This window comes from Leucoraja erinacea, chromosome 9, assembly GCF_028641065.1.
Source record: "Leucoraja erinacea ecotype New England chromosome 9, Leri_hhj_1, whole genome shotgun sequence".
Classification (NCBI taxonomy): Eukaryota; Metazoa; Chordata; class Chondrichthyes; order Rajiformes; family Rajidae; genus Leucoraja; species Leucoraja erinaceus.
This window is the reverse complement of record NC_073385.1, coordinates 15,438,815-15,462,170: the sequence shown is the minus strand read 5'-3', so window position 1 is coordinate 15,462,170 and position 23,356 is coordinate 15,438,815. Positions and strand designations below refer to the sequence as shown.

The 23,356-nt window shown below is 48.5% G+C and overlaps 1 protein-coding gene across 8 annotated transcripts in view; it reads right to left on the bottom strand.

The window, feature by feature from the left end:
- nrxn3a (neurexin 3a) overlaps positions 1-23,356 on the bottom strand; it is a 1,361,409-nt gene that overhangs the window by 80,477 nt on the left and 1,257,576 nt on the right. For all 8 annotated transcript variants that reach the window (XM_055640186.1, XM_055640188.1, XM_055640185.1 and 5 more), the window contains one exon: positions 7,042-7,213. In XM_055640186.1, coding sequence (XP_055496161.1) covers positions 7,042-7,213 — 172 coding nt within the window. The remainder of the gene's footprint in view (positions 1-7,041; positions 7,214-23,356) is intronic.

The window sequence follows — 23,356 nt, the reverse complement described above, 5'->3', positions numbered from 1 at the left end:
CGCCCAGTTCCTTGCTGGGAAACCGATGCGTTTTATTTTGCATATTTTTTTGAAAACGTGTTCCACCGGGCTATTTCAAACTCATCACCCATGGACAATGTGAGATTTATGGGATAGAATCTGTTGTCTGAAAATATCATTGACAGACGAGGAACTTTTTCACCCAGAGAGTTGTGAGTGTGTGGAATTCTCTGCCTCAGAGGGCAGTGGAGGCTGGTTCTCTGGATACTTTCAAAAGAGACCTAGATAGGGCTCTTAAAGATAGCGGATATGGGGAGAAGCATCTTCATAGGTTCTAGGAGCAGAGCGAGGCCATTTGGTCCATTCAATCATCGCTGATCTATTTCCCTCTCAACCCCATTGAGGGGGTCTTAGAAACATAGAAACATAGAAAATAGGTGCAGGAGTAGGCCATTCGGCCCTTCGAGCCTGCACCGCCATTCAATATGGTCATGGCTGATCATCCAACTCAGTATCCCGTACCTGGCCTTTCTCCATATACCCCCTGATCCATTTAGCCACAAGGACCACATACAACTCCCTCTTAAATATAGCCAATGAACTGGCTTCAACTACCTTCTGTGGCAGAGAATTCCAGAGATTCACCACTCTCTGTGTGAAAAATGTTTTTCTCATCTCGGTCCGAAAGGATTTCCTCTTTATCCTTAAACTGTGACCCCTTGTTCTGGACTTCCCCAACATCAGGAACAATCTTCCTGCATCTAGCCTGTCCAACCCTTTAAGAATTTTTTTCTATTGGATCCCCCCTCAATCTTCTAAATTCTAACGAGTACAAGCCGAGTCTATCCAGTCTTTCTTCATATGAAAGTCCTGACATCCCAGGAATCAGTCTGGTGAACCTTCTCTGTACTCCCTCTATGGCAAGAATGTCTTTCCTCAGATTTGGAGACCAAAACTGTACGCAATACTCCAGGTATGGTCTCACCAAGACCCCGTACAACTGCAGTAGAACCTCCCTGCTCCGATACTCAAATCCTTTTGCAATGAAAGCTAACATACCATTCGCTTTCTTCACTGCCTGCTGCACCTGCATGCCTACTTTCAATGACTGGTGTACCATGACACCCAGGTCTCGCTGCATCTCCCCCTTTTCCTAATCAGCCACCATTTAGGTAATAGTTTACTTTCCTGTTTTTGCCACCAAAGTGGATAACCTCACATTCATCCACATTATACTGCATCTGCCATGCATTTGCCCACTCACCCAGCCTATCCAAGTCACCTTGTAGCCTCCTAGCATCCTCCACACAGCTAACACTGCCCCCCAGCTGTGTGTTATCCGCAAACTTGGAGATGTTGCATTCAATTCCCTCTTCCAAATCATTAATATATATTGTAAATAGCTGGGGTCCCAGCACTGAGCCTTGCGGTACCCCACTAGTCACTGCCTGCCAATCTGAAAAGGACTCGTTTACTCCTACTCTTTGCTTTCTGTTTGCCAGCCAGTTCTCTATCCACATCAATACTGAACCCCCAATGCCGTGTGCTTTAAGTTTGTATACTAATCTCTTATGTGGGACCTTGTCGAAAGCCTTCTAAAAGTCCAGATATAACACATCCACTGGTTCTCCCTTATCCACTCTACTAGTTACATCCTCTTATTGAAACATATAAGATTATTAAGGGTTTGGACACGCTAGAGGCAGGAAACATGTTCCCGATGTTGGGGGAGTCCAGAACCAGGGTCCACAGTTTAAGAATAAGGGGTAGGCCATTTAGAACGGAGATAAGGAAACACTTTTTCACACAGAGTTTGTGAGTCTGTGGAATTCTCTGCCTCAGAGGGCGGTGGAGGCCGGTTCCCTGGATACTTTCAAGAGAGAGCTAGATAGGGCTCTTAAAGATAGCGAAGTCGGGGGGAGAAGGCAGGAACAGGGGTAGTGATTGGGGATGATCAGCCATGATCACATTGAATGGCGGTGCTGGCTCGAAGGATGTACTCCTGCACCTATTGTCTATTGTCTATCTCTAAACTAGACTAAACTAAACTAAAGTACTTGCCTCAACTACATCCTCCAGCAGCTCGTTCAATACACCCACCACCCTTTGTGTAAATAGGTTACCTCTTGGGTTCTTATTGAATCTTCCCCCTTCCCCCCCCCCCCCCCCCCCCCCCCCCCCCCATCCCCTAAACCAACGTCCTCTGGTTCTCGAATGGATGTTTTGTCTTTCTGCTGACTGGTTATCCTGTTACAAAAGGCTTTTCACTGTACCTCGGTACACGTGACGAATAAAACCGTATTGTATTGTATTGTAAACTGAACTAAAGACGGCCGGCCGGCCGAACTACTCTATTCGATCAATAAATCTCCACGATTCTGTATGTTCACTTCACCTCTGTTCAACCTCAGCAGAGCTGTGTTTCTGGATCACTGACAGTGTTAATTGGAAAGATGAACTCCACAACATTCCCTTCGGTAGCATCAGCTGTTTTAACTCCCCCCCGCCCCCCGCTGATAAAACACCTTGGTCAGCCCGTGTCAGAAAGATATACCGTGTAGAGGTGTATAAAATCATGAGAGGATTAGATCGGGTAGACGCACAGAGTCTCTTGCCCATAGTAGGGGAATCGAGGACCAGAGGACATAGGTTTAAGGTGAAGGGGAAAAGATTTAATAGGAATCGGAGGGGTAACTTTTTCACACAGAGGGTGGTGGGTGAATGGAACGAGCTGCCAGAGGAGGTTGTTGAGGCTGGGACTATCCCAACGTTTAAGAAACAGTTAAAAAGGTACAAGGATAGGACAGGTTTGGAGGGATATGGACCAAACGCGGGCAGGTGGGACTAGTGTAGCAGGGACATGTTGGCCGGCGTGGGCAAGTTGGGCCGAAGGGCCTGTTTCCACGTTGTACCATTTTATATCTCTCTAGTAAAGAACCAGTCATCCTCCTGAGAATCAATAGCGATGTCAAGGAATGCCTTACAATTTTATCCCAAGACCCATTTAACATGTAGGCAGGAACTGCAGATGCCGATTTATACCGAAGACAGGCACAAAATGTTGGAGTAACTCAGCGGGACAGGTAGCATCTCTGGAGCAAAGGGATGGGTGACGTTTTGGGTCAAGAACCTTCTTCAGTCTCCTGAGTCTGAAGTCTGAGCCAGGGATATGCAGTGGGATTTAGTGTAGCTTAGTTTAGTTTGCAGATTCTTTAAAGATTAAACTTCAAATGTTTCCCCTCTCACCTTAAAGCTGTGTCCTCTAGTCTAGCCTAGAGATACAGCGCGGAAACAGGCCCTTCGGCCCACCCAGTCCGCGCCGACCAGCGATCCCCGCACACTACCACTATCCTACACACACACACACACGAGGGACAATTTACAATGTTTACCAAAGCCAATTAGCCTACAAACATGTACGTCTTTGGAGTGTGGGAGGAGACCGGAGCACCCGGAGAAAACCCACGCAGGTCACGGGGAGAACGTGCAAACTACGTACAGACAGCGCCCGTAGTCAGGATCGAACCCGGGTCTCTGGCGCTGTGAGGCAGCAAATCTGCCGCTGTGTCACTGTGCCAACCTCTTGATTATGGAGTTCAAGTTCATAGCAGACTGGATGTGGCAGCACCAGCAGATAGGGCTGTAGAGAAGGTGTACAGTGTGCCTGCCTTTCATTGATAGGAGCATTGACCAATGAGTATTGACCTTTGACCAATGACCATTGACCAATGAGTATTGACCATTGAGTATTGAATTGACTAATGACCATAGACCAATGAGTATTGACCAATGACCATTGACCATTGACTAATGACTAATGACTATTGATTAATGACCAATGATCATTGACCAATGACTATTTATCATTGATCATTAACCAATGACCAATGACCATTGACCATTAACCAATGACCATTGACCAATGACTATTGACCATTAACCAATGACCATTGACCATTAACGAATGACCATTAACCAATGACCATTAACCAATGACCATTGACCATTAACTAATGACTAATGACCATTAACCAATGACCAATGACCATTGACCATTAACCAATGATCATTGACAATTGACTATTGACCAATGACTATTGACCATTAACCATTGACCATTAACCAATGACCATTGACCATTAACCAATGATCATTGACCATTGACCAATGACTATTGACCATTGACCAATGACTATTGACCATTGACCAATGACCATTAACCAATGACCAATGACCATTAACCATTAACCAATGACCAATGACCATTGACCAATGACCATTGATCATAGACCAAAGAGTATTGACCATTGACCAATGACTGTTGACTAATGAGTATTGACCATTGACCATTGACCAATGACCATTGACCATTAACCATTGACCATTGACCATTGACCAATTGTGCTTCAATACAGGACTGACTAAACTTATAAAAATACTTTCACAATCCTTATTGAGGATGCATTGCACCCCCCGCGGAGCCCAGCGGTCCCGGAAATCCCCCTGGGTTCAGCCCAGGCCGTAAATCGCTCGGGCTGAGTTCTGGAAAGGATGTGGAAGGTGCCACAGATATTGAAGTCTTTTGACTCTTTTCGAAGCTCAACGGTGAAAAGATGTAGCGAGATATTTTTCAACAAACGGTGTTTCGATCCTCAGAGCTTTGCAAGAACTAACTCAGCAGCAAACAATGTGTTATTTACATCGCCACTACTCCCACCATCTGGCAGAACGTACAGCGTGAGGCCTACACTATTGCCCCTTGCGACTTCTCTTCCAAATGCTGACGTCTAAAGCTGCTGTTTTGTACCTGTGGTTTATTTTCGAGAGATAGAGTCTTACAGCGTGGAAACAGCTTGCCCACACCGGCCAACATGTCCCAGCTACACTAGTCCCACCTGACCACGTTTGGTTCATAAGAGCTAGCTAGGGCTCTTAAATATAGCGGAATCAGGGGATAATGGGAGGAGGCAGGATCGGGGTACTGATTGGGGATGATCAGCCATGATCACATTGAATTACGGTGCTGGCTCGAAGGGACCTATTGTCTATATCCCTCCAAACCTGCCCTGTCCATGTAAAGTGTATCTAATTTGCTTTACAAATACAGCGCGGAAACGGGCCCATTAGCCCACCGAGTCCGCACCGACCAGCGATCTCTTCACGCTAGCACTACCTGACACACATTAGAGACAGTTTCCAATTACGCCAAGCGAATTAACCTCCAAACCTGGAGATTTGATGGGCCGAATGGCCTAATTCTGTTCCTATATTTCGTTTAGTTTAGTTTAGAGATACAGCGCGGAAACAGGCCCTTCGGCCGCGCTGACCTGCAATCCCCACACATTAACACAATCCAACACACACTCGGTGACAATTTACAATTATATCAAGCCAATTAGCCTGCAAACCTGTACGCCTTTGGAATGTGTAAAGAAACCGGAGATCTCGGAGAAAACCCACGCAGGTCACGGGGAGAACGTGCAAACTCTATACAGACAGCACCCGTGGTTGGGATCGAACTCAGGACCCGCGTGCTCTGGCGCTGTGAGGCAGTAACTCTACCGCTGCGCCACCGCGCCGCACAAGGTTACAACAGTGATTCAAAGGTGTTCCAATTCCCTCTGACATTTAAAATCCACCCTCAGTGATGAGCCGCTGAGAAACAAATGGTCGGCAAACTGCAGTCATGAGATTAGAACGACGGCAGAGGGAACCTGCACAACATGGCAGGGGCAACCCTTTCGTAATTGGTAAGGGAAGGAAAGGGAATGGGGTTGGGAGGGAAAAACAGATCAGCGATGGGCTGAAAGGCGGAGCAGATTCGATGGGCTGAATGGCGGAGCAGATTCGATGGACTGAATTCTGCTCCAACGTTTTGTTCACTGAATGGCGGAGCAGATTGGAGGCACAGCGCGGAAACGTCCGGCTGAGTCCGCGCCGACCAGCGATCCCCGCGCACCACCAACGCTATCCTACACACACGAGGGGCCAATTTATAATTTGACCGAAGCCAATGAACTTACACACCTGTATGTCTTTGGAGTGTGGGAGGAAACCTGAACAGCCAGAGAAAACCCACGCAGGTCACGGGGAGAACTTACAAACACCGCACAGACAGAGCCCGTAGTCAGGATCTAACCCGGGTCACTGGCACCGTGAGGCAGCAACTCTACCGCTGCGCCACTGTAATCCAGCATTTTGTGTTTTTCCTTAGTCAACCAACAGACAATACACAATAGACAATACACAATAGACAATAGGTGCAGGAGTAGGCCATTAGGCCCTTTGAACCAGCACCGCCATCCAATCAGTACCCCGTTCCTGCCTTCTCCCCATATCCTTTGACTCTGCTATCTTTAAGAGCCCTATCTAGCTCTCTTTTGAAAGTATCCAGAGAACCCGCCTCCATCGCCCTCTGAGGCAGAGAATTCCACACTCACAACTCTGTTCTAAATGGCTTATCCCTTATTCTTAAACAGTGGCCCCTGGTTCTGGACTCCCCCAACATCGGGAACGTGTTTCCTGCCTCTAACGTGTCCAAACCCTTAATAATCTTATATGTTTCAATAAGATATCCTCTCATCCTTGTTGCCTGTCTCTCCAAGTTACTCCAGCATTTTGTGTCTATCTGCAGTTCCTTCCTCCACATTCAAACCTATAAAGTGTTGTTCTTGTGACATCATCCTCATTACACCGAGACTCCAGCTTCTGGGCGCTAGGGGGTAGGAGCAAGGTGGGACATCAGTTTTGTTTAGTTTAGAGATACAGCGCGGAAACAGGCCCTTCGGCCCCACCGAGTCCACGCCGACCAGCGATCTCCGCACACTAACACTATCCTATACACAGTAGGGTCAATTAACTCGTACACAAAGCCAATTAACCTACAAACCTGCATGTCTTTGGAGTGTGGGAGAAAACCGAAGATCTCGGGGAAACTCCCACGCAGGTCATGGGGAGGACGTGCAAACTCCGCACAGACAGCGCCCGTAGTCGGGATCGAAACTGGGTCTGCGGCACTGCGCCGCTCCGTACGGGCAAAGTGGGGCAGTAATTCAAAGGGGGCAGTGGGGGGCAGCTCACCTGAAGGGTAGAACTCCTTGACGGCCCAGTTGTCCACCTGCAGCGTGGCGTTGCCTCCGTTCCTGGTGAAACGCACCAAATGGTATTTGCCGTCGTTCACCACGTTGCTGGACTCCGTGATGGCGATGTCGTTCGTTCCCACGTTGAAGACCACACTGACCTTGCCTTGTTCCTGCAACACACACACATAAGGAGCATCCCGTTAGCCCGCTGCTCCTTCAGCCCCCCCCCCCCACTCCGCCCCCCCCCCCCCCCCCTCCCCCCCCCCCCCACTTAGCCTGCATCTCTTTCAGCACCCCCCCCCCACCCCCCCCCCCCCCCCCCCCCCACTCCTATAGGGTAGAATGTTTACATTTTTAGTTTTTGTTGGTGTTATTTCTAGAGATACAGTGTGCAAGAGAGAGCAAGATAGGGCTCTTAAAGATGGGGAGAAGGCAGGAACAGGATACTGATTGGGGATGATCAGCCATGATCACATTGAATGGCAGTGCTGGCTCGAAGGGCCGATTGGCCTACTCCTGCACCTCTTGCTATTGAGGGAGTGCAGCAAAGGTTCACCAGGTTAATAACAAGAGGATTCGAGTATAGGAGCAAAGAGTTCCTTCTGCAGTTGTACAGGGCCCTGGTGAGACCACACCTAGAGTATTGTGTGCAGTTTTGGTCTCGAAATTTGAGGAAGGACATTCTTGCTGTTGAGGGAGTGCAGCGTAGGTTCACAAGGTTAATTCCCGGGATGGCGGGACAGTCATATGCTGAGAGAATGGAGCGGCTGGGCTTGTATTCTCTGGAATTCAGAAGGATGAGAGGATATCTTATTGAAACATGTAAGATTATTAAGGGATTGGACACGCTAGAGGCAGAAAACATGTTCCCGATGTTGTGGGAGCCCAGAACCAGGGGGCCCAGTTTAAGAATAAGGGGTAAGCCATTTAGAATGGAGATGAGGAAAAACCTTTTCATCCAGAGAGTTGTGAATCTGTAGAATTCTCTTCCTCAGAGGGCGGTGGAGGCCGATTCTCTGGATGCTTTCAAGAGAGAGCTAGATAGGGCTCTTAAAAATAGTGGAGTCAGGGGATATGGGGAGAAGGCAGGAACGGGGTATTGATTGGGAATGATCACATTGAATGGTGGTGCTGGCTCGAAGGGCCGAATGGCTTACTCCTGCACCTACTGTCTTTTGTCTATTGTCTATTGTGTAGATGTTGGCCTACTCCTGAACCTATTGTCTATTGTCTATTGCCTATTGATATGGGGGAGAAGGCAGGAATGGGGTACCGATTGTGGATGATCAGTCATGATCACAGTGAATGGCGGTGCTGGCTCGAAGGGCCGAATGGCCTACTCCTGGCACCTATTGTCTGCTGTCTATTGAATGAAAATGAACAGGAAATAGACAATTCCCTTCATGCCTGCCATGACTGCACACAATCACAGACAATTCTCGATCCTTCGGCAGTGGCCCAGGAGACGGGAAGCAAATGAATAACCACCTGGTGGGGAGATGGCACTGGCGGACCAGTGGGAGCTTGGCAGAAGACTCCCAGCAAAGGCAGACACAGGAGCGGAGAAGGTTTAGAGGTATTGGATTAATTGCAAGCCGAGAGGAATCCACCATTGCTTTGATCACAGGCGGAGGAATAAGCGGAGAAAGGCACTGAGGTCGGCATTGATTTAATAAATATGAAGACAACGACAGTGAAATGAGCTAATTCGGAGGAATAAATTGTCTACTTCAGCACTCCGCTGGGCAGAGCAAACAAAATCAATTTGGTGAGGACTATTTCCATAGACAGGATATTCCTTTTATTTCACAATTAGTGTCTGTTCCGTGACAAAGCAGTTCTTTGTTTGAGATAATAAAGCTGGAAGTGGGTCTATTGATTGGTTCGAGCCTAGCCGTGCTCTCCCCCCCCACTTAAAAATAGAATCTGTCATTTTCTTTTCCTCCTGCGTCCATTTTAGAACGTCCCGGACCACTATGCAACGCACACCTCCAGATTCACGGGACAGTTTCTGAAGAAGGGTCCCGACCCCGGAAGGTCACCCGTTCCTTCTCTCCAGAGATGCTGCCTTGTCCCGCTGAGTTACTGCAGTCTATCTTCGGTTTAGTTTAGTTTTTACGGTTTGGTTTCCGAGATACAGCGCGGAAACAGGCCCTTCGGCCCACCGTGTCCGCGCAGACCAGAGACCCCAGCACACTAACACTATCCAGCACACACTAGGGACAATTTACATTTACACCAAGCCAATGAACCTACAAACCTGCACGTCTTTGGGGTGTGGGGGGAAACCGAAGATCTCGAAGAAAACCCACGCAGGTCACGGGGAGAACATACAAACTACGTACAGACAGCGCCCGTAGTCAGGGTCGAACTTGGGTCTCCGGCGCTGCAAACGGTGTAAGGCAGCAACTCTACCGCTGCACCACCGTGGTTTAGACCAACATCTGCAGTTCCTTCCTGCACAGTTTCTTCCCGGCTGTTATCGGGCAACTGAACCATCCTACCACAACCAGAGAGCAGTCCTGAACTACTATCTACCTCATTGATGACCCTCTGACTATCCTTGATTGGACTTTGCTGGCTTTACCTTGCACTAAACGTCATTCCCTTATCATGTATCCGTACACTGTAAATGGATCGATAGTTATCATGTATTGTCTTTCCGCTGACTGGATAGCATGCAACAAAAAAACTTTTCACTGTACCTCGGTACACGTGACAATAAACTAAATTGTAACTGCAGCTTTCCAGAACGTGGGTATGAAAATTAGTCAGTGTGGGGAGATACGGGGGAGGGGGGAACATTGGCCCAACTTGCCCACACAGACCAACATGTCCCATCCACACTAGTCCCACCTGCCTGCGTTTGTATCACTGTACATATGCTTACATACATCTCAGATAAGCACCTCAGATACAGTACAAGGGGAGAAACAAAGAACTGCAGATGTTTGAACACAAAAAAAGACACAAAGTGCTGGAGTAACTCAGCGGGTCAGGCTGCATCTCTGGAGGAAAAGAACGGGTGACGTTTCGGACCGAGACCTTTCTTCAGACTGAGAGTCACGGGAGAGTGAGGGTTTCCCGCTGAGTTACTGCAGCATTTTGTGTCGATCTTCGGTGTTTACCAGCTTCTGCAGTTCCTTCCGATGCATCTCTGGGAAACGGACGTTTCAGGTCGGGACACTTCCTCAGACCCTGAAGAAGGGTCCTGACTCAAAACGTCCCCTATTCATCTCTTCGGCCCAACTTGCCTGCACCGACCAACACGTCCCATCTACACTAGTCCCACCTGTCAATAGACAATAGACTATAGGTTCAGTAGGCCATTCGGCCCTTCGAGCCAGCACCGCCATTCAATGTGATCACGGCTGATCATCGACAATCAGTACTCTATTCCTGCCTTCTCCCCATATCCCCTGACTCCGCTATCTTGAAGATCTTGAAGATCCCTATCTAGCTCTCTCTTGAAAGTATCCAGAGAATCGGCCTCCACCGCCCTCTGAAGCAGAGAATTCCACGTTGGTTATTGGGAGGATTACTTCCAAGTTATAACCATATAACCATATAACCATATAACAATTACAGCACGGAAACAGGCCATCTCGACCCTTCTAGTCCGTGCCGAACACATAATCTCCCCTAGTCCCATATACCTGCGCTCAGACCATAACCCTCCATTCCCTTCCCATCCATATAACTATCCAATTTATTTTTAAATGATAAAAACGAACCTGCCTCCACCACCTTCACTGGAAGCTCATTCCACACAGCTACCACTCTCTGAGTAAAGAAGTACCCCCTCATGTTACCCCTAAACTTCAGTCCCTTCATTCTCAAGTCATGTCCCCTTGTTTGAATCTTCCCTACTCTCATTGGGAAAAGCTTTTCCACGTCAACTCTGTCTATCCCTCTCATCATTTTAAAAACCTCTATCAAGTCCCCCCTTAACCTTCTGCGCTCCAAAGAATAAAGCCCTAACTTGTTCAACCTTTCTCTGTAACTTAGTTGCTGAAACCCAGGCAACATTCTAGTAAATTCAGTAAGTTAAAACTACATCCATCTTTTCCAGATCACACCAGCCCTCCAGTCCTTATGAATCATTTTCTGCACAGTCTCCAGTTGGACTACATCCGTCCTGCAGGCTAGATTTCAATACACACGTACACTTCTGACACTGAGATACAGGGCCTTCCCACTGAGTCACACCAGTGGCCACCCTCTGCTGATGCAGAAAGTGCATTTCCGGAGGGTACGATCTGAACAGGTTTAAAAGAAAAATATGTTCTGAACTGCTGCCAACCAACAGTGTTAGGCCGATTCTTAATTCATACTCTGTGATATTCTGGAGAGAAGGAATGGGTGTTCGACACAAAATGCTGGAGTAACCTCCTGAGTTACTCCAGCATTTTGTGTCTACCGAGGGACTTTCACAGAGATTTGTGAGTCTGTGGAATTCTCTGCCTCAGAGGGCGGTGGAGGCCGGTTCCCTGGATGCTTTCAAGAGAGAGCTAGATAGGGCTCTTAAAGATAGCGGAGTCAGGGGATACGGGGAGAAGGCTGGAACGGGGTACTGATTGGGGATGATCCGCCATGATCACATTGAATGGCGGTGCTGGCTCGAAGGGCCGAATGACCTACTCCTGCACCTATTGCCTATTGTCTACAGAGATGCTGCCTGTCCCGCTGAGTTACTCCAGCATTTTGTATCTAGCTTTGATTTAAACCAGCATCTGCAGTTCTTTCCTACACGCTCCGATAATGTGTGGGCTCCACTGAAGCCTCGGGCCCGACGTGCCAACCTTGGGTCTCTGCCCAGGGGCAATCTCTCCCCGCTCACTCCATATCTCTGTTCTCACAGCCGCAACGCGTCTCTCGGCTTCTCAACCCCTTTGGGCGGCACGGCGGCGCAGCGAGCGGAGCAGCCGCCTCACAGCCCGGGTTCGATCCCGACTACCGGCTGGCTGCCTGTCTGTACGGAGTTTGCACGTTCTCCCCGTCACCCCGCTTGGGTTTTCCTCCCACGCTCCAAAACACGTGCAGATCTGTCAGTTAATTGGCTCGGTGTAAATAGACAATAGACAATAGGTGCAGGAGTAGGCCATTCAGCCCTTCGAGCCAGCACCGCCATTCAATGTGATCATGGCTGAGCAGCCCCAATCAGTACCCCGTTCCTGCCTTCTCCCCATATCCCTTGACTCCGCTATTTTTAAGAGCCCTATCTAGCTCTCTCTTGAAACTATCCAGAGAATGGGCCTCCACCGCCCTCTGAGGCAGAGAATTCCACAGACTCACAACTCTCTGTGAGAAAAAGTGTTTCCTCATCTCCGTTCTAAATGACTCCCTATTCTTAAGCTGTGGCCCCTGGTTCTGGACTCCCCCAACATCGGGAACTAAATGTAAAAATTGTAGACAGACACAAAATGCTGGAGTAACTCAGCGGGACAGGCAGCGTCTCTGGATGAAGGAATGGGTGACGTTTCGGGTCGGGACCCTTCTTCGTAATTGTCCCTAGTGTGTGTAAGATGTTTAATCAATAATGTTTTATTATTAAGGTTTAATGTTTTATGTGTCATTCCTAACTGTCACTGTATGTTGCTGTTGTCACTTGTGGGCGGAGCACCAAGGCAAATTCCTTGTATGTGAATACTTGGCCAATAAACCTATTAATTAATTCATTCATGGTGTTAGTGTTTGGCGCTGCACTCCGTGGGTCGAAGGGCCTGTTTCCGCGCTGTATCTCTAAACTAAACTAAAGTTTTGCCTTTTATACACACGGGACACGACACAATGCCTTCCCTCGCCTGAACAAATGCCTGAATAATCCATTACATTTAAACTCAGGTATGCAATGAAGCTGGGCACTTAATGAAAAGAATTCATTACACGTTGCCCTGCGCTGCTTGGAATCTATTTCATTGATTCACATAATGCACTGAAAGTGAACCGAATCAATGCTATTAAATAAAACAGGAATAGATAAGGAAGATTAATAGTTTGCATGCTCCATAGAATCCAGGAGGTTGTGTGCAAAGGATAAAGATTTGCCCTTGCGTTCAGGGACAGAGTTCCCTCAACCTGCCCTGTAGGCCCGGCTCGCCCACCGCCAACTCTCAACTCCGAACTGCGAACTCTGAACTTCTGGCGCCGAAGGGGGCCCTATCACCCAGAGCGAGGGAGGATGGGGGGGGGGGGGGGGTGGGTTGGGGGGGGGAGGTTGGGGGGGGACACACACACACACACCGAGAAAGGAGGAGGGACCAAGGGGGGGGGGGGACCGAGAGGGGGACAGGGGGACCATTGAGTGAGGGGGACTGTTGAGTGGGGAGGGAGAGAGGGACTGTGGGACCATCAAGAGGGAAGAGGGCCCGTCGAGAGTGTGGGGGGGGGGGGGGGGGGGGGGGGGGGGTGACCCAGGCGTGAAGGGCCTCTTTCTGGGCTGTATCTCTAAACTAAACAACTGTATTTGTAACAAATGTAAGAAGGGTTTCGGCCCGAAACGTCGCCTATTTCCTTCGCTCCATAGATGCTGTTGCACCCGCTGAGTTTCTCCAACTTTTTGTGTATTTATCTCAAGTCAGGCAGAAGGCAGCGTTCAGGCATAGCTGAGCCTTTGATGCAACACTCATCGTGTGATATCTCCCACACACAAGGAACACGTGGAGGACAGCTCTTTAGTTTAGTTTAGAGATAACGCTCGGAAACAGGCCCTTTGGCCCACCGAGCCCGGGCCAACCAGCGATCCCCACACATTAACACTATCCTGCACACACGCCAGGGACAATTTACATCTATACCAGGCCAATTAACCTACAAACCTGCATGTATTTGGAGTATGGGAGGAAACCGAAGATCTGGGAGAAAACATCACGCGGGGAGAACGTACAAACTCCACAAAGACAGCACCCGTGGTCGGGATCGAACCCGGGTCTCCGGCACTGCAAGCACTGTAAAGCAGCAACTCTACCGCTGTGCCACCGTGGCAACCCGTGTCTCGGCTTTTTTTTAGCCCTTGTTTAGGCTCTTGTTTTAGCTTCTTGTACAGTATTTAGACAGTATTGATTTGTTGGAATACCTCGAAGAATGTCACTTGTAACATACAAGTGCAGGATGGAAATGTGAGTTTAGTGGCCCTGAGCTGAACGTGGTAGTGACTGAATTACTGGAGTAACCCAGCGGGACAGGCAGCATCTCTGGATAAAAGGAATAGGTGACGTTTCGGGTCTTCGTCAGACTGAACAAGGGTCTCGACCTGAAGCGTCACCCATTCCTTCTCTCCAGAGATACCGCCTGTCCCGCTGAGTTACTCCAGCATTTTGTGTCTATCTTCAGTGTAAACCAGCATCTGCAGTTCCTTCCTACACAGTGGCTTCATAGCACTCTGCTTGGGAAACTTGGTTCATGATGTTTTAGAGGAATCGAGTTTAGTTCAGAGATACAGCGCAGAAACAGGCCCTTCGGCCCACCGTGACCGCAGCGACCAGCGATCCCTGCACATTAACACCATCCTACACCCACTAGGGACAATTTTTTTACATTTACCAAGCAAATTAACCTACAAACCTGCACGTCTTTGGGGTGTGGGAGGAAACAGAAGATCTCGGAGAAAACCCACGCGGGTCACGGGGAGAACGTGCAAACTCCGCAAAGACAGCACCCATAGTCGGGATCGAACCCGGGTCTCCGGCGCTGCATTCGCTGTAAGGCAGCAGCTCTACTGCTGTGCCACCGTGACCGTTAGCGATGTGTAGTTTAACACAGTAGTTGAGAGTGCCCACATAAGGACTGGCATGGTGGCACAGTGGTAGCGTTGCTACCTCACAGCACCAGAGACCCCGGTTCGATCCCGACTACGGGTGCTGCCTGCACAGAGTTGGTACGTTCTCCCCGTGACCTTCGGTTTCCCCCTCATATCCTAAAGACGTACAGGTTTTTTGGGGCTAATTGGCTTCGATGAAATTGACCCTCACGTGTAGGGAGTGGATGAGAAAGTGCGATAACTTAGAACTAGTGTGAACAGGTGATTGATGGTCAGAATGGACTTGGAGGGCTGAAAGGCCAGTTTCCATGCTGTACCTCTGACCTAAACTAAATTTGGTATGGTGGCAACATTTTAAAGACACTTGGGCAGGTACATGGACAGGACAGGTTTAGAGGGAATATGAGCCAAATGCAGGCAGGTGGGACTGGCGTAGATGGGACATGTTGGTCGGCATGGGCAAGTTGGGCTGAAGGGCCTTATGACTTTATGAGGCCTTATAACTTGTGGTGAGTTTTTTTCTCTTGAGTACCTCATAATCAGACCTTTGTGTGACTAGCACAGATGGGGAACCTTGGCCAGCATGGGCTAGATGGGCCAAAGGGATGCCGAACGACTCTATGACTCCAAACGAATCAGTGGCAAAGGAAGCAAACTAAATGCGAGCATTTGTTCCAAAAGGGCTTGCATACAAAAACAGGGATGTAATGTTGAGGCTCAATAAGGCGCTGGTCAGGCCGCATTTGGAATATTGTGAGCAAGGAGAGAAGGGATGGGTGACGTTTTGGGTTCATAACTTTCCAGTAATGGGAGTGTCTGGGACCAGAGGTCGTAGCTTCAGAATTAAAGGACCTTCCTTTAGGAAGGAGACGAGGAGGAATTTCATTGCTGGCTCCGGAGAGGCTCCAGAGGAGGTTTACAAGAACGATCCCAGGAATGAGTGGGTTAACCTATGATGAGCGTTTGACTGCGCTGGGCCTGTACTCGCTGGAGTTTAGAAGGATGAGGGGGAACCTCATTGAAACGTACAGAATAGTGAAAGGCTTGGATAGAGTGGATGTGCAGAGGATGTTTCCACTAGTGGGAGAGTCTAGGACTAGAGGGCACAGCCTCAGAATTAAAGGAGACAACGAGAAATTTATTGAGTCAGAGGGTGGTGAATCTGTGGAATTCTTTGCCACAGAAGGCTGTGGAGGCCAAGTCAGTGGGTATTTTTAAGGCAGAGATAGATAGATTCTTGATTAGTACAAGTGTCAGGGGTTGTGGGGAGAAGGCAGGAGAATGGGGTTGAGAGGGAGAGATAGATCAGACATGATTGAATGGTGGGGTAGACTTGATGGACCGAATGGCCTAATTCTGCTCCTATGTCTTATGGTTTTATGGGCTAATCCAGACAAAATAAGCACTGCCTATCCATGCCTTTCCACAGATGCTGCCTGAATTGCAGAGAAATATATTCTGCACTCTGTCTATTTCCCTTTGCTCCAGCCACTATATGTAAATTTGGCTCGATCGTATTCTCTTTAGAGGGGATTAGAGAGCGTGGAAACAGGCCTTTGGCCTACTAGAAACTCCACCATGTGCAAATTACATATAGTCTTTCTTAAGTGAGGGGACCTAAACTCCATACAAACAGTGGCAGGGGTCAGGATCGAACCTGGGTCTCTGGCGCTGTGAGGCAGCAACTCTACAACTGCGCCACCGTGCTTTAACCCGTAAGGTGACCAGCAACTGAGTACCTGCACTCCACAATGGCATGTGATGAAAGAATGGGTCGATTGGGCTTGTATTCACTGGAATGTAGAAGGATGAGAGGATATCTAATAGAGACATATAAAATTCTTAAAGGATTGGACAGGCTAGATGCAGGAAAAAGGTTCCCCATGTTCAGGGAGTCCAGAACCAGGGGTCTCACATATAAGGGGTCGGCCATTTAGGACTGAGATGAGGAAAAACTTTTTCACCCAGAGAGTTGTGGATCTGTGGAATTCTCTGCCACAGAAGGCAGTGGAGGCCAATTCACTAGATGTTTTCAAGAGAGAGTTACATCGAAACATAGAAACATAGAAAATAGGTGCAGGAGTAGGCCATTCGGCTTTTCGAGCCTGCACCGCCATTCAATATGATCATGGCTGATCATCCAACTCAGTATCCTGTACCTGCCTTCTATCCATACCCCCTGATCCCTTTAGCCACAAGGGCCACATCTAACTCCCTCTTAAATATAGCCAATAAACTGGCCTCAACTACCTTCTGTGGCAGAGAATTCCAAGATTCACCACTCTCTGTGTGAAAAATGTTTTTCTCATCTCGGTCCTAAAAGATTTCCCCCTTATCCTTAAACTGTGACCCCTTGTTCTGGACTTCCCCAACTTCGGGAACAATCTTCCTGCATCTAGCCTGTCCAACCCCTTAAGAATTTTGTAAGTTTCTATAAGATCCCCCGTCAATCTTCCAAATTCTAGCGAGTACAAGCCGAGTCTATCCAGCCTTTCATCATATGAAAGTCCTGACATCCCAGGAATCAGTCTGGTGAACCTTCTCTGTACTCCCTCTATGGCAAGAATTTAGCTCTTGGGGCTAATGGAATCAAGGGATATAGGGAGAAAGCAGCAACAGGATACCGATTCTGGATGATCAGCCATGATCATATTGAATGGCGGTGCTGGCTACGAAGGGCCGAATGGCCTACTCCTGCACCTATTTTTCTATGTTTCTGTGTTCTCATATCTGACTGTGGGCAGGAAATCTGCACAACTGAAACACTCGAGTGAGATGAACACCAAGCCTTTTAACCCTTTCAACCCCACATATCAGATTATTAAGGGTTTGGACACGCTAGAGGCAGGAAACATGTTCCCGATGTTTAGCCACAAGGGCGAGTCTTGAACCAGGGGCCACTGTTTAAGAATAAAGAGCAAGCCATTTAGAATGGAGACGAGGAAATACTTTCTCACACAGAAAGTTGTGAGTCTGTGGAATTCTCTGCCTCAGAGGGCGGTGGAGGCCGGTTCTTTGGATACTTTCAAGAGAGAGCTAGATAGGGCTCTTAAAGATAGCGGAGTCAGGGGATATGGGGAGAAGGCAGAAACGGGGTACTGAATGTGGATGATCAGCCACGATCACATTGAATGGTGGTGCTGGCTCGAAGGGCCGAATGGCCTACTCCCGCACCTATTGTCTATTGTCTATTGTCTGTTATAACGCCCACTCTGGTGAGAGTGCCACCCTTGCAGGGAAGAACATTTGTAGCCGGGGAAATGCCGCTGCAGAAATGAGCAGCTGCATTAATGGATATGCGAGGACTGAATTATCTCATCTTCATGTCAACTCACTCACTTTAATCCATTGCAATTGTTCAATTTAAAATTAAGTGAATTCAGCGCAGTTAAAGGGCACCGATCGCGAAACATTTCTGTGTAAATACGCAGATTACCCAGCGATTCACCACCAATCCCACATTTGAACGTGTAGCTATTCAAACATTTATTTCATTGTATAAGTCTCTATATTACAGGACGGCACGGTGGCGCAGCAGTAGAGTTGCTGCCTCACAGCGCCAGAGACCCGGGTTCCAACCTTACTCCGGTTGCTTGTCTAAATCCTACACCCACTAGGGACAATTTTTACATTTTCCATGCCAATTAACTGACAAACCTTCCCCGTGGATTGTCTCCTTGTTGCGGTGGAGAAGCTTGTGTGGTCCTGAGATCCTGGGAGCGATGCCGTCTGGAGCGATGCTCCTGGTAGGGCCACCCATGGCGGTAAGGTCAAAGGAGAGGTCCCTGACAAAGAGCAATCCAACCAAGACCTCAACGGTGGAACAGGCGGAGGACGATGGCTGACCTTAGTGTCACAACGGCTGGGAAAGCGGATGAAGGCTGCAGCAGAAAAGGGTCTCCCGTCGTCTTGGACTCCATGCCACTGGATCCTGACCCAGATCTGTCAAGGTCCGTGCACCAGTCTCCCCACGTTAAACAAAGTCACGCACAGGCGTCCTCCATGAGAGGACAGTCATACTCGTTTCGAGTGACTGCCGACGAGTTTGTATTTTCTCCCCGTGACCTGCGTGCGTTTTCTCCAGGTGCCCCGGTTTCCCCGCACACTCCAAAGACGTGCAGGCTTGTAGCTTAATTGCAAATTGATCCCAGTGTGTAGGATAGTGTTAAGGGCCTGTCCCACTTGGCGATTTTTTTCGGCGACTGATAGCATCATTGACTGACTAATCAGGTCACTAAAAAATTTGCGGTGAGATGCAACGCGATGACGTATTGACGCGCTGTTTTTTCACGTGTCGCAACATTTTTTTTGTCGCCGTTGGATTTTGAAATGTTCAAAGTCTTTTGGCGACACTGAAATGACGCCAGCAGTCGCCGAAAAAAATCCCTGAGTGGGACAGGCCCTTTAGTGTACGGGAGTTTTCGCTGGTCGGTGCGGACTCGGTTGGATGATGGGCTTGTTTCTACACTGTATCTCTAAAGTAAATCACACTGAAAATAAATTGTAAAACAACCATAATAATTGGTGAAAAAGTTGCCCCTCTGGTTCCTATTAAATATTTCCCCCCCCCCCCCTCACAATAAACCTTTGTCCTCTGGTCCTTGATTCCCCTACTCTGGGCAAGAGACTCTGCGTCTACTCAATCTATTCCTCTAATGATTTTGTACACCTCTGTAAGAACAAATAAAACAAGGTCTCTATGTCTTCTAGTCTTTGACATTTCCACCTTGGGAAAAAAGTTTTAGTTTTCAGTTTTAGTTATTAGTTTAGAGATGCAGCACGAAAACAGGCCCTTTGGCTCCCCGAGTCCGCGCCGACTAGCGATCCCCGCACACTAACCCCATCCTACTCACATTAGGGACAATTTACACTTATACCAAGCCAATTAGCTTACAAACCTGCACGTCTTTGGAGTGTGGGAGGAAACCGGAGCACCGGGAAAAACCCCACGCAGGTCGCGGGGAGAACATACAAACTACGTACGGGCAGCACCCGTGCATATAGTCTTTCTTAAGTGAGGGGACCTAAATTCCACACAAACAGTGGCAGAGGTCAGGATCGAACCTGGGTCTGGCGCTGTGAGGCAGCAACTCTTGATTAGTACGGGTGTCGGGGATTATGGGGAGAAGGCAAGAGAATGGGGTCAGGAGGGAGAGATAGATCAGCCGTGATTGAATGGTGGAGTAGACTCTGCTCCCATCACCTAGGAACTAGCGATCTTATAATCTTACGATCTCAACCTCTGGTGCAATGCTATGCATTAAAAAAAATAAAAGCCAATAAGCAACGGAACTCACAACTGATGCTGAGGACACTAGGCTATGTAGAAAGATTTTGTAATGAGAGCTCCCCTTCACCATGAAGAAGAGAAAAGGCAGCTGCTCCGAACTGAAATATTGAAGCTCATAACGAGAGAGGAGAAATCTAATCCAGGAAATTCTTCTCAACGGCGAAGTCCTCAAATACCGAAGGACATGAGTTAAAATTAGGATGCAGGGCATAAACAGGGAAACCAGGCAGAAACATTTCACCCAGAGGGGAATAGATGTCTGGAATAAGTTAGCACAGAAATGCCGCTGAAGCTGATGAAATAAATGGATTTGAGAGGCAATTATCTGTAATTCTAGAGGGATATTGGGAGGATTATCAAAAAGGGATTGAGTCTTATAGTCTAATAGAGTGATACAGCATGGATACAGGCCTTTTGGCCCAATTTTGGTGTCAACCAGCATCTGGAGTTCCTCCCTACACGTTAAATGAGTCTTGGGATTCATTGTAAGGTATTCTTGTCGTTGCTATTGATTCTCAGGAAGATGAGTGGCTCTTTGGTGGAGTCATAGAGTGATACAGCGCGAAAACAGGCCCTTCGGCCCTACTTGCCCACCCCGGCCAACAATGTCCCAGCTACACTAGTCCCGCCTGCCAGCATTTGGTCCACATCCTTCCAAACCTGTCCTATCCATGTACCTGTCTTAAAGGGACTGTCCCACTTGCCGATTTTTTCGGCGACTGCCGGCATCATCGACTGATGTATCAGGTCACTGAAAAATTTGTGGCGTGATGACGTATTGACGTCAAGTGTACATTTTTTCAAGTGCAGCAACATTTCTTTTGTTGCCGCTGGGTTTTGAAATGTTCAAAATCTTTTGGCGACACTGATATGACGCCGGCAGTCGTCGGAAAAATCGCCAAGTGTGACAGGCTCTTAAATGTTTCTTAAATGTTGCAATAGTCCCAGCCTCAACCAACTCCTCCGGCAGCTCGTTCCATACACCCACCACCCTTTGTGTGCAATTGTTACCCCTCAGATTCCTATTAAATCTATCCCTCCTCATCTTAAACACGTGTCCTCTTGTTCCCAATTCACCTACTCTGGGGACCCTGGGCGTCTACCCGATCTATTCCTCTCATGATTTTGTACAACTCAATAAGATCACCCCTCATCCTCCTGCGCTCTCTCCCTATTGTGGAGATGCCATATAAATATTGTTTAGGAAGTGAACTGCAGATGCTGGCTTACACCTAAAAAATAGACACGAAATGCTGGAGTAACTCAGCGGGTCAGGCGGCGTCTCTGCAGAAGAGGAATGGGTGACGTTTCGGGGTCGAGACTCTTCTTCAGACTGAGAGTCAGGTGAGAGGTAAACTGGAGATATCAAAGAATACAGAGATAATATGAGGGGAGAGGGAGACACTGAGATATGGAAGGGTAAGACGTGAAAACACAGATCAAAGTAGGGTTGAGACCCTTCTTCAGACTGATGTCGGGGGGGGGGGGGCGGGAAAAAGAAAGGAAGAGGCGGAGACGGTAGGACGTGGGAGAGCTGGGAAGGGGGAGGGGAAGGAGGGAGAAAGTTAGGGCTATCTAAAATTGGGGAAGTCAATGTTCAATTGGCAGTTCACTTCCTAAACAATATTTATATGGCATCTCCACAGCTGGGGTGTAAACTACCCATATGAAATATGCAGTGCTGTTCCTTCAATTTGCGCTGGGCCTCACTCTGGCCATGGAGGAGGCCCAGGACAGGAAGGTCAGAGTGGGAATGGGAGAGGGAGTTGAAGTGCTGAGCCACCGGGAGATCAGGTTGGTTAAGACGGACTGAGCGGAGGTGTTCGCGACCACTAACAACGGCCTATTTCCTTTATCCTCGTTACTTTTTTGCATATCTTTCATTCATTTGTTCTATATCTCTCTACATCACCGTCTATATCCCTCGTTTCCCATTCCCCCGACTCTCAGGCTGAAGAAGGGTCTCGACCCGAAACGTCACCCATTCCTTCTCTCCAGAGTTTCTGCCTGTCCCCACTGAGTTACTCCAGCATTTTGTGTCTATCTTCAATGAGCAGTGTCTGTGTTGGACTCCGCTCCTTAGACTGTGGATGGCTGTGGCCATGTGTTTTATCAAACCTGTACACAAGATGATATAATTCCCAGGTCGATAATGAACCCTGGGCTGATAGCTTCTTCATTGCTGCAAATTTATCCACCTTGTTGAATCCCATATCTCACTTTAAATCAACCTTTGTCCTTCAAATAGTCACCAAGACTTAAGTGAAATGAATTTGCTGAACACAACGCATTAATTGATCGATTCCCCTCTCAGCTTTCAACTGATCTTCACTTTAGACTTTAGAGATACAGCGCGGAAACAGGCCCTTCGGCCCACCGATCACTCCGTACACTCGCACTATCCGACACACGCTAGCGACAATTTTTACCGAAGCCAATTAACCTACAAACCTGCACGACTTTGGAGTGTGGGAGGAAACCGGAGATCTCGGAGAAAAACCCCACAGGTCACGGGGAGAACGTGCAAACTCCGTACAGGCAGCACCCATAGTCGGGATCGAACCCGGGTCTCCGGCGCTGCAAGCGCTGTAAGGCGGCAACTCTACCGCTGCGCCACCGCGACCGCCCAGAGATATTGGAATATTGCAGAGAGGAAGAGTTCCCAAATGTGGTGGGGAGCTCAAATGTGGTGGCGCAGCGGTAGAGGAAACTGGAGATCTCGGAGAAACCCCACGCAGGTCACGGGGACAACGTGCAAACTCCGTACAGACAAGCACCCGTGGTCAGGATCGAACCGGGCTCTCTGGCGCTATGAGGCAGCAACTCTACCGCTGCGCCACCATGCCGCCCCTACACCACTGCGCAGTGTGTCCTTTATCCACCTATCACTTGCCAGGCTTTGTCCTGCCTCCCACCTCATTCCTAGCATTTTCCCATTCACTACCATCGGTCTAAAGAATGAACATATTAATTTATTGTGACACGTGACAAGTCAGAGTGATTCTTTGGTTTGCGCACACACAAGGTATGCGAAGGGTCGCTACATAAAGGGCAGTGACAGCATTACAAAGTGTCCCATTCGAACACAAATCATTTTCAACACGTTCCATTTGTGGTCTCCTTTCGTTCCCGGCGGTCCCCCCCCGCCGGTTCTTCCTTTGTCCCGCGCCACCCATCCACGCCCTCTCACGTGACGACAGTGGGTAAACCTAACCAAGTGGGCCGCGGAGACACGGAGGCCAGGGCCTCGCCAGTGAACAGAGC